Source organism: Protomyctophum bolini (assembly GCF_963924005.1).
Source record: "Protomyctophum bolini genome assembly, chromosome: 17".
Classification (NCBI taxonomy): Eukaryota; Metazoa; Chordata; class Actinopteri; order Myctophiformes; family Myctophidae; genus Protomyctophum; species Protomyctophum bolini.
Window position 1 is genome coordinate 24,986,570 of NC_137878.1, and position 12,787 is coordinate 24,999,356.

Below are 12,787 nucleotides of genomic sequence, written 5' to 3' on the forward strand. Positions count from 1 at the left end.
CGCCCAAGAAAATAGCAATATAATACACTATTTGGCCAATTCTTTAATAGAAATACAGAGCAACATCTCTAAAGATGCTTTGGATCTTCCAATTTATTTGCAGTTCTTCAATGTCCTACTTCTTCCAATTTAATAGGCTATGCTTTCCCTGCCCAGCAGGATAAAGTATGTTATTACTTCCATTGTGACAACCGATTTGATAGAACAAGAAACAGAATAAGTAAACAAAGTAAAATTTTAATAAAATTTTATATTACATAATTGTGGAACAGACGCTGCATTTTCCAAGCATACAAGTGTCATGGACATGTTCCAGTAGGTGATGTAATCATACTAAAGACATTCTGCAGCTTAAGAGTGGCAAAGCTTTGACATTTTGACAACCCAACATAAACCAGTGATTAGCAGGATTAATGATCACAGCATAATAAACAAGACCGGGATTGAATACAATAATATCTACCTTCAACAACTGATATCACAAAAACAAACGGTTCTCTCTGTGATTCACTAAACATTCCAAGCAAAAGCATATTAGAAAGCCGATTAGATCCCATTTCAAAATGATTTCTATTACTTTCACAGGGGACAAACAATAAATGATAATGGGAATAAAACAAAATGTAACCAACACCACAGGCTTGTTATTTTTTATTTCCCGATGTGTTTTTCCATCAACCCAGACAAATCCTTGATTTGTAGACAGTGTGGTTAAGATAATCTTGCTATAAAGATTAGCAGACATTGAGGGAATGGCATGTTAGCTGCAGGGGGTGCATTCAGAGAGGGTCAAACCCTCACAACATTACACGGCACAAATTATTCTGTACATTTGATAACGTTTCCCCAAACAGAGTGACTGGTAACCTTGGAGCCGCGGGAAGTGTTGATGTTCATGAAACATTGTGAAAAGAAAAGGGAGAAACCTGCATTGTTCAAGAACTGTATGGGTCTCTCCGGTCACCCCGAAACCAAAACGGACCTCTGTCTTGGCACAACCACTACATACTCACAAGAATAATAGACTGGATGGGTGGAAGCAGTGTGGTGAAAAGGCAGCCTTCTTTAAACCACTTTAAGCCCTATTGCATACTTGATCGTAACGGCGGTATCGCGTGGCAAAAATACCAGGTCCACAAGCTCACAATACAGTGAGCATTGTGAGCTTGTAAGATCTGCTACGTTTGAGAAATGATGGCTATAAACGACATTCCCTAAATAGGCATGCCAGGTTGAAAAGTGGTCAAACAGCTAAATTAAACTAAAGTGTGGTTCTGCTTGCATCCATCCAATACCGTCAGATTTTAGACCAGTACAGAGTTCATGCAGAGCCTTGCAGGGGCTCGGTTCGGCATCCAGGATGGTACTCCAGTGGTTGCAGGCATTTCATGCCTCCACTCCCTCCAGCTCCGGGGGTAGTGGAGACTTGGGGTGCTTGCTCTCAAAGTGTTGCTTGAAGGTTTTGGGGTCAGGCATCTGGGACTGCAAGAGGGCAACACACAACAATGAGGATAATACAATCATCAAACATTACAGCTGGTTTTAGTTCTTAATGATAGCATTTTTAACCTCCTATGAAAGGAATAAATCAAATCATGACATACTCTGTACTGCATGAAAAAAGAATTGTTCCAAAATGACCATCATTAAAGATATGAGCTTTCTCCAATTAAGACATGCAGAAAATACTGTATGTCTACTGCCCTGTCTAATATGGCAAGTTGGCAACTGTCTGTGAATGACAAATCCTGTATCGACAGTTGACATAACATTCAGCTCTGTCACCACTGACAATAAATGTATTCCAAGTTTCTACTTGTTTGCAAGCAGACATTCATCAAGGTAACATAGTATGGGAGAAAACGGCCGATTAAAAAAAAAACATAGGTTTTATGAAATCCTTCAAATTCTCATAAAATAATGTATGTTACTACATGTATAACAACTAATAAGACAGAGGTATCTCCCAGATTGAAAGATATAACGTTTAAGTTGCAACCCTCAAAATGTTTTTTTTAAATATTATATTTTTCTTAAGCTTTGTACAGAGTGTCAGCAGGGAAACTCAAACCATGTGGACTGGAAAATCACTTGGACTGCAAAGAACCTGCAAGAGCATGTCATGAAAATTAAAAAAGCCAATGAACCCGTTTCTCTTTCTTGAAAAGGCTTATTTGAGCCAAATCTTCATCTTTTCTTTTTTATCCCACCATTTTGCAACCCATTTTTTCACCCAGTGTCAATTATCTAATGTAATCCTGGGCACTACACTTCCTGTGCCAACCTGGGGACTGACCTCATGCTTCCTTCTATGCATGAGGAGTCCAAGCTGCTTCTTTTCACCTGACAGGTGAGTTTCCCTGGACGGACGTAGCGTGTGGAAGGAACAGGTTATTCCGACCAAATCTCCATCTTGAGAATCCCTTTGTTGAGGCTAAGGGCCGATTCATACTCCTATTTTAGAGCCGAATAAAAGTCAGTTCGGCGCTGTAGAGCCTACAATTTGACGTCATTTGAGGTTCGGGGGGGGGGCGGGTACCGTCCTAAAGTCGGCTCTTCGGTGCTACTGAAAATTTCTGACGAGCCAAAATCATTTCGGCACTACAGCGCCGAAACAGCGGTAAAATAGGAGTATGAATAATTTAGAAGAAAGTTTAGAAAGAAGTTAAAACATGAGCTCTGGGTTGTCTGATACTTGGTACTTACCCTACAGACAAGACAGGTAAACACTAATGCTGCCTTGGCTGCAGTCTTCTGGTCATGCCCTTTAGCCTTCTTGGCATCTGCTGCTTTCTTGGCATTCTTCTGTTGTGACTGAATCTTCTGGTGCCCACGTGCCATGCTGACTGATACAACTGCAGACAATGAAGTTAAAGTTAACCAATATACCGTTTTTGTACACAAGCATAAAACCAGTTAAAGCCTGTTACCAGGGCTTTCACTTGCTATAATGGATGTTTCAAGTTTGAGACAGATTCGTTTTGTGTGAGACATTTCACCGTTTTGCCTGAGGTGAAACAGCTTATTATGAAGAGAATTTGGCAATGTGAAGACATTATGAGAGTTCTGTCAAATCACCAGCGGCAGCAAGAGGCAACTTTTTGTCATTAAACCTTTCATAACTATTTAGAAAGTATTAAAGCATTGGTCAATATGAGTTTTAGCGCCAGTATGTCTACATCTAGATGAGTAGGTTAAGATCTGATTGTCTGGCTACACATGACGAGACCCCACCAGACTACTACTAGACTACAGTATATTGTAAATTCTTCTATAGTCATGTTTTAACTCCACAATCAGGACTTAGCACTGTATTCATGTGGAACAGGCTATTTTATTTTGTGACACCGTTATAATGTAATAACACAGGCTAATACTGGGCGAGCGTGCCCATGCAAGTAGCCTACTCTTGCTGTCTTGCACTAACAAGTTTCTAAAGGGGGGGCCTCTAAAGAGCAAGATAAGACTGGCAAGTGGCAACACCTGATTAAAGTTGTACAGTCAGTAAAGTAAATACAATATAACCTTCCAATTTAACTTGAAATAAACCGATTCTGACTTTGGGCAAGGCTATTCAAGGCGTTGCCATCATTTAGAGGGAGCGAGTTTCATCTCATGTAATGAAAAGGTTCCATCTGGATAGGTTTGAACATGCATTCCTTAATATTATATTCTGTTCACACCACTGCTGTCTTTGTTGGTGATGGGCCCATTTAATTTACATTCATGATAGACTGATAGACCAGTGGTTCCCAAAGTGGGGTTCGGGGACCACCAGGGGTACTTGAGGGAGTTCCAGGGGGTCCCCAGCTAAATGATAGTTGGGAACTTTTACAATATAAATTGGGTGTCCCAGAGATATAAATGCCATCAAATGGGGGTCCTTGAAATTAAACTGGTTGAGAATCATTGCTAGAGCTGTAAAACCCTTCTCTTATGGGGGTCCCTGGCATATATTCTTAAATTGGGGGGATCCTCTGGCTATTTAGTGTAAATGTGTGGGTCCTTGAGATGAAAGTTAGGGAACCATTGACAATGCAAGTGCTAAATCAAACCAAACCAAAGCCCAATAATTGAATGACACTTCGTCGTTCAAACTGTGTCGATGGCCGAAAATAGCCAATAGCGCACAACGCATCGCATCCGCAAGGCTAGCCCAGTAGGTCCATGCTATTGATTTGTCGCATTGCCCATGATGTGGGAAACAGGACGCGTGGTTCAATGAAACGCGTTGCGGTATGGATTGGAAACGATACAAATAGATGGTGGCGCCGTTAGTTAGCCTTTAGCCAGCAGGCTAACATATGTGATGCTAACGAGGAGGCTAGTCAAGAAGTGGCACAAGAATTGGAACGTTTTGTTTTGCTTTCAATTCCAATTCAACCAAATCGGGTTAAATGCGGTCTGGGACGTCCACTGTTCTCCACGAGAACAACAGACCATCGAATCGAACAAGATAACTTTAAGGATAATTTAACTCAGATTACTCATTATAGCCAGCTGTTAAACAACCAGGGCTCCATGTTATTTAGCTTTAGCTTGTTAGCTCATCTTTGCTAACCATATGGTTAGCAGTGCACTTCTTCTTGGGCTGCTGGTTTCAGCTTGTTAAATATGACACACGGGTCTTGCCTACCACAGCTAGAGGGGGGAAATAATAATGAAATAGTGTCGTAAAATACTAAGAACATACCGTGTAGAAGCACCAGTGTGTTGTGTTCGTTTGAAGAAATTAATATCTCACACAAAGTAAGTGTGGCAGCGGCCGGAAATCCCACACTCACACAATAACCTCGCGTCACCAGGATTTCCACCTCGGGAGTAGTCTCGCGTAGCCAGACAACTATTCCACAATCTCCGATGATGAAGCATTTGGAAATCGCGAGACTAACGGTCTGGTAACGCGAGACTAACCTCGGAGGAAAGCACGGTACTCTACTGTTGATTACTTTATCAGAAATTATCACTGACATTAATTATGTTGAATGTAGCCTGAAAAATAATGACTGAATTAATAATGAGCCTATTACTGTCTGAACTACAGGCATGCTATGTGTGTGGTAATGATAAATATACCAGTTTACGACTACAAGGATGTTTCAAATTCAAACGCAGCACCTCTCCAAAGTGTACACATGACAAGAACAATATTGCCTCCTAGCGTCGGTGTGCTGTTAATGCATACAGTGATGGCAGAAAAGTAAAAGGAAGAAAGCGCAACACCATGTATTTGTTTATTAATTTTTGTGAAGTTGCAACCACCTGCGAATCCCTTGACTCCTTCAAAACCGCTCTCTAAGGGCATCTACAGACGGCTGCAATTCTAAACTAAAATCCGAACCCCCCACCCACCCCTTTTCCCCCTCACTGTAAGCCTATATGTTTTTCCCCCTTTTTACCTCCTTTATGATGATTTCCTGTTTTTGGCTATATAGTAGTAAGTAGTGTACATTTACGTCTCTAAATGTTATGATAAATTGAACATGGTGGACCTTATTGTAAACACGTGTAATGCTTTGTCTGTCGTCCACAGTTTAGCAGATTCAGGTCCAATCACTTTGGTTGTTAGTTTCTGCTATGGCAGATTGCACTTTTTGAATGATTTATTGAAAATTCTCTGTTGTGAATGTGAACAAAAGACCTTCAGAGAAAGCTTGATTTGTTTGCTTTCAGGAGAAAAATTAACTGAGAGAAGGTCCTGGGTTCGATTCCCGCTGGGGACACTGTGGGCACTGGCGGCGTGTTCCCTCCTCCGCGTCATCAGTGCCCATACCCGAGGCGGGGGTTGGCGATAGGGCCTTTCTGGCGTGCCATAGTATGCCGTACGATATGGGCTATAGCCCACGGTCCAAAATGATGATAAACGAGGCTAACTTTTTATTTCAAAATTTCAAAAAACATGGGCTATAACCCATCGTTTTTTTCATTTTTTTCATTTTTGTCAAATCATCAAAAATGATGAAAAACGGCGCGCTATAGTATGCCGTACGTCAGTGCTTTAACACTACACGAAGTGAAGCCAGGAGGACAGTTGATACTAGAGGCTCATGAAGGTCCACATATGGTCATGACTCATGTTCTTCATTATGAAAATGGCATATTATATTCTGTTATCAGCACTATCTAAAACAGTGACGACGAATGCTGTTGGATGTAAACAAACAGTGCAGTTGTCAACCATCACTCCACATTTGACTACATTCATCATGTATGGAAATTAACTCAATGCTCTGTTAGCCGGGCCTGTAGCGATGACACACACATTACAAGCCAACAAACCAGCCCTGTGAACCTGGAAGGAATGAAAACATAATAAGAAATGCTGCATTCATTTGTCGCGTCAGCACATTTTCATCGGTTTACATAGCTGTTTCTCAACCAGTGGTCTACCGACCATGACATAATTACAGGTGGTTCAGGGGGGAAATACTGTAGCTACTGTATATACTGTATATTATATTGTATATTGTACCTTTGTTTAATGTATAATTGTTTTTATTATAGAGGGTATGAACCCTCTATATTTGCACATGCATAAAGTGAGTGTCAAATCGAGTGGCAAAGCGAGTCGCAAAGTGAGTTTATCGTTGTTTATCGTCGTTTAATGCAATCAGATAGGCCTAGGACTTTTCTGTTTAGATGTATACGGGCTGTCAAGGATAAAACATTTTGCCAAACATAGCAGATTGACAAGCTCACAACGTGTTGTGCAGAACCAGAAATAAAAAATCACACCCGTGTGAAGTGAGTGGTGCAACTCCGTGTGTGTGTGTGTGTGTGTGTGTGTGTGTGTGTGTGTGTGTGTGTGGGGGGGGGGGGTCCCCGGAACATCCAGACCCCCAGGTCGCCCCGCGTCTGAATTGGTTGAGAAATGACAGAGTTACCGTTTGGGGGTCCCCAGGGGGTCCATCTACTGTACTGTCACTGTACTGTACTGTGTGTGTGTGTGTGTGTGTGTGTGTGTGTGTGTGTGTGTGTGTGTGTGTGTGTGTGTGTGTGTGCGCGTGTGTGTTAGACTGCACAACAGTGACAGTGGTTGTGAAAACCAACCAACCAAATGTTATTTTCGTACTCGGACAGACAGACAGACGGACACAGACAGACAGGGACACAGAAAGCTGTGGTTGCGCCACATAAAAAAAGGTTGAGAACCATTCATGAGTTTACATAAGCCACAGTCATCGATATGGTTGCTGGTAAAACGTGTGTGTCTAATAAAGCAATTGCTTTATCATAAATTGGTGTGCTAAAAAGCCACAAAGTAAACAGTTAATCGCCATCCTTACTAGAATGTTGATAAGAGCTCGTCATAACATATGGTGTAACATCCCATTAATCATTGACCATTGTTGTCTCCACCAGGCCGAAGGCATGGGGAGAGAGTATGTTTTGCACTCCGTGTGTGTGTGTGTGTGTGTGTGTGTGTGTGTGTGTGTGTGTGTGTGTGTGTGTGTGTGTGTGTGTGTGTGTGTGTGTGTGTGTGTGTGTGTGTGACTGTGTCCGTGTGTGACTGTGTCCGTAGTGCGGCCGCTATGAGCTTGTAGATCTGCTATTTTTAATAGCTAAAGTATAACATAATGCTTAAAACACCAAAAGGGGTTCCTGCCGAGAATGGGTAAACCATACAAGTCCCGGTGCCCCTTTGCCACACAGGCCCACAGGAACTGCTTCACACAACACCAGCTGACACCTCCAAGGCTTCCTGGGTGAAGGCGAGATGGAGGGACCAGTGGAAGGCAGCATACCATCCAGGCTTCACCACTACATCAAGGATCCCACAGATGTTCCTGGCCGGCCAGCACCTGCCCCGCATGGAGTGGACAACCTTCAACCGTCTGAGGACAGGTGTGGGACGTTTCAGTGCAGCAATGGGGTCTCACAGACAGTGCCCACTGACCTAGAGTAGACAAAATGACACACTGGACTGGCTTGCTGCAACGGAGCTGAAGGTCTAAGGATATACGACAGAAGAAATCCATACAACCACACATATACCCCACCCTAAAAAAACAACAGTTAAATGAATAAATGATTGAAATTGCATAAGGAATACACAGAAAAATAGAAAATAAGAATCAGGGTTTTTAGTTTGATCAACCATAATACACTTTGAACATCATCTTGTTATTTTTTATGCTGCTCTTAATCTTCTGAAATACTTACCTTTTGTTTCTTTCATGTAGGTGTTCCTGGACAGATTGTGCAGTCCAACACTTTCCTCCCTACCATCTCCTCAGCTGGCCCTCCTTGGGGTGACAGAAGAGGGTCTGCCGGTTTCCTGATGAAAAAGCTGATCCTGGTTCAGCATCAGCTTTTTCACACCAGCATGTTAGGTACCATGGGATGTGTATAGGGCAGTAACTAGAGAGAGAGAGAGAGAGAGAGAGAGAGAGAGAGAGAGAGAGAGAGAGAGAGAGAGAAAGAGAAAATACTCTGAATGGAATGGAAGCACCTTAAGGAATTCAAATCATTGTGTGTAGCCTACACTGTTTATACCTTACACTGCTTACAGCAAATGACCTCGGTACATAGCAATTCTGTTATATAAACAGAGCAAGATGTGTGTGTTTGTTCTTAAAATTTATAAAATTGTTCTTTTCTTTTTTCTGAAAATGTTGAAAGTATTTTGTTGTGATTTTACATTGAAAGAAAAAGGAATGTTGTGATATGTGCTATGATTTATAACAGCCACTAGATGGCAATGATCATGACTACATGCTGTGATCTAGACCAGTGGTTCCCAAACGTTTTCATGTCAAGGACACCCAAATTGACACTAATTAGCCCCCCATTTGAAAACATATGCCAGGGACCCCCCATAAGAGAAGATTTGCTTTACGTCTCTAGCAGTGATTCTCAAACCGTTCCAATTTCACCCCCAGTTTGACATGCATTAGTATACGGACCCCCATTTAATTACATTTCTATCTCTGGGTCCCCCAATTTATATATAAAACCAATATTAATTTAACTCTGAGAGTGTACAAATGGAACCAACGGGTCCATTTGGTTCCATTAGTACACTCTCTGAGTTACAGACCCATAAGGGTCCATTTGGTTACTAACTATCATTTAGCTGGGGACTCCTTGGAACTCCCTCAAGGACCCCTGGGGGTCCCTGGACCCCACTTGGTCATCTAGATGGAATTTATCCAAATTCATCAATTCAATCAAAGCATTACACTTGTTTACAATAGGGTCCACCATGTTCAACCAACTACTAACAAGGTAAATATAAGCAGTAATATATAAAATCAAGGGCAGAGAAGTAAGTCACAAACACAGTTAAATATGCTAATATTCCCACACACACCATACCTCTGTTTGATCACGTCGTGGCGTGAGCTGGGACTCTCCAGTAGAAAAGGTAAATCAACATCTGGAAGAGCCCGGATAGCTCAGTCGGTAGAGCATCAGACTTTTAATCTGAGGGTCCAGGGTTCAAGTCCCTGTTCGGGCGATAGTGTTTTCTTTCATGGACAGATGAAGCTGAAAGGGTAGAGCCGCTGCTCCTTCGCCTGGAAAGGAGCCAGCTTAGGTGGTTCGGGCATCTGGTAAGGATGCCTCTCGGGTGTCTCCCTAGGGAGGTCCTCGATGCACGTCCCACTGGGAGGAGACCCCGGGGCAGACCAAGGCGCAGATGGAGGGATTACATCGATTCACTGGCCTTGGAACGTCTCGGGATCCCCCAGGAGGAAGTCACTAATGTTGCTCTGGAGAGGAATGTCTGGAGCTCTCTGGTGGAGCTGTTGCCCCCACGACCCGACTACGGATAAGCGGTTGAAGATGGATGGATGATTGGATGAAAAGGATGGCAAAAAGTGTTTATTGATTTTATTAGGATCCCGAGTTAAGTGTCAAAGGTACACTTCGACACAGATTGGGTGAGCCGAACTGGGGGCCGAACCAGTAGCCTTTCTACCCTCTCAGCTTCATCTGTCCATGAGAGAAAACACTCGCCCGAACAGGGACTTGAACCCTGGACCCTCAGATTAAAAGTCTGATGCTCTACCGACTGAGCTATCCGGGCTCTTCCAGATGTTGATTTACCCTTTTCTACTGGAGAGTCCCAGCTCAGCACGCTACGACGTGATCAAACAGAGGCATGGTGTGTGTGGGAATAGTAGCATATTTAAATGTGACATTACCTTAGCCTCTTCATTGACCTCCCATGTGAAGGAGATGGCGTTGTAGGCAATCTCCTCAATGTTGCTGATGGTGTTGAAGCTCTCCTTGTAATCAGCTGTAAATCTCTCACACACACACACACACACACACACACACACACACACACACACACACACACACACACACACACACACACACACACACACACACACACACACACACACAAATATCACGACAGGGTCTAATAACGGCAGTGCGTTCATGTGGATCTCTGATTTATCATTGCTATATTATCACAGTAGAATCCTTGTGCCTTGTGTATTTACCATTAACCCTCCTACGTCTCACCAGGTCCACACTCCTGCTCTCACCAGGCCCAGGACCTGTGCGTTGCACCAGACTCCCAGCACCAGGCACTCCATTCAGGAGTGGTGGATTATAATGGCCTCACCGAGGTTTGTTGGGCTTCCTCCTCACGGAGGACACAGGCTGGGGCGCTAACCCATACTGCTCACCCGGGTTAGGGTTATACTATAATTAATAGTATAATTATAGTTATAAATAGTATGAAATAGTATAATTAACAGTAATAGTTTTTAAGGTAATTGATATGTTTTGGTTAAAAACAAAATCACAGTTGATCACAGTTTGAAGCTAGTAATCATTGCTAGTATTGAGAGTGTTTGTTCAGATCTCCCCATGCATCTCTCCAGCTCTTTAATAAAGTATTGAGAGTGTTTGTTCAGATCTCCCCATGCATCTCTCCAGCTCTTTAATAAACAGAGTGTTTGTTCAGATCTCCCCATGCATCTCTCCAGCTCTTTAATAAACAGAAAAGGCATCTTCTGGTGGGAGAGAGTACCCCATTTATCAGCTTTAATTTGATATTCCTAAAATTCCTAAAATTTCTAAAATGTTCTGCAAAATGTCTTTGTGTCATCACTTGTCTCCTGATTGGATAAAACTGGTATCCTGACCTGAAAATGCATTTTCTGTTGTGATAAAGAGCCCGAGAGACAAGGAGCATGTTTCGTAGCACAACAACAAAACCGGTGTATGTTTAATTATTGTTATGGTATAATTGGTATTCCTCTTAATACCATTTCTCAGAGGTGTCCTGTCGACTTTCATGAGGGAAATCTTATCATTGTGAGAAAAGCTTCCAGCCAGCGGCATGCATTATCTTACCTCCTCCCTGCCTTTCATATCCAAAGAAAAGCAAGACAATCCTTCTAGTCTTTTGTTATCAGGGGGAAATTTCTCTCAAGAGACAAGTATGTGGTTATGCTTTCAGAAAGCAGGATAAAAACTAGAAGAGACAAAAAAATGTCCGTACGACAAAGGCCACACATTGCTCAAGTTCCCCTGCCCTGGAGGTTGTTGTGCAGCAACTTGCTTACCCAGGCTAGGCTGGGGTGGGGTTGTCCACCCTTAGGGCCTGGTGTGAAAGGAAATCTTCCAGGTGTCAGCTTTTCAATAGTTGGAGGAGAATATTATCCGGCTGTCCATTGTGTGTGTGTGGAAAAAACAAGGGTTTGCCACAGACAGCCTGAGATTTCCCCCATTTCTCTCCTCCCCACAAGGGCTTTCGGGCTGACTTTCAACGGATAACCCACCCAGTGTTTATCAAGGACCCTTGTTTCCTTTGTCCTTAAATTGTTGTGTGCAGCTTTGCATCGACGTATTATTACCAGTAAGACGCACAAACGCGGGAAGCGAACGCAGCTCGTACATATTTGGGTTTTTTTAAGATTTATTTTTAAGTTATTATTTTTTTAAGTTAAGTTATTTTTAAGTTACGTTTTTAACTTAGCCATAACCATATAAGGAGTCCCCAAAGCAGCTATACGTCCAAATATGGAGTGTGTTGCATCAATCACAAACAAATCACTCAGCTCCATATATGGGCACAAAGGGGGGACACACGGACACACACACACACACACACACACACACACACACACACACACACACACACACACACACACACACACACACACACACACACACACACACACACACACACACAGACAGACATGATCTGCTAGGTCTCATAGTAAGTGCTCACTGCGTTCGCAACAATCTCCAGCTGGTGTACAACAGTCGAGGATTAAATCACATTTTGTCATGTTCGTTTTTTTAAATAACTTATGAAAGCTGAAGATGATTTGCTTGAACATCATTTAAAATGAACCAATTAAGCCCTATTTCTCTTTTTTTTTATGTTTTGTTTTTGACAGCATTTGCTGACAGGAAATGGGGAGAGAGGGGGAAGATATGCAGTAAAAGCCATCGGGATCGGGAGTCAAACCCGCGGCACATGGATTGACTGGATTACCAGCCAAGGTGCCTGGACCACTGAGCCATGGCCCAGGCCAGCCCTATTTCTACACAAAAGAATAGCCGATTCACAAGACGCATGTGCACATTACGTGTTGTGAGCATGTGTAGATCTGCTATTTTCACTATTCAAACAGAACATGTAAATGTTTTTAACATGGGTGGCACCTAAAATAGTGTCACCGATGTTAATGTGGTTAGAGACAAGTGCACAAGGATGCTAAACGCACACCAAAATCCTTTTTAGCGGTGCCGGCCCGCATGGAAGAGAACTTGGAAGAGGGAATCTTGAAACAACGAGAAAGTGGCCGCACACGCC

General features: G+C 42.7%; 1 protein-coding gene across 1 annotated transcript; it reads right to left on the bottom strand.

The window, feature by feature from the left end:
- Nucleotides 1-217: 217 nt before the first annotated feature.
- znf706 (zinc finger protein 706) lies at nucleotides 218-4,823 on the bottom strand. Its single transcript, XM_080787351.1, has 3 exons — nucleotides 4,694-4,823; nucleotides 2,707-2,855; nucleotides 218-1,482 (listed from the first exon to the last, which is right to left on the bottom strand). The coding sequence occupies exons 2-3, from the start codon at nucleotides 2,839-2,841 to the stop codon at nucleotides 1,387-1,389; spliced, it is 231 nt and encodes a 76-aa protein (XP_080643477.1). The 5' UTR covers nucleotides 2,842-2,855; nucleotides 4,694-4,823; the 3' UTR covers nucleotides 218-1,386.
- Nucleotides 4,824-12,787: the final 7,964 nt, after the last annotated feature.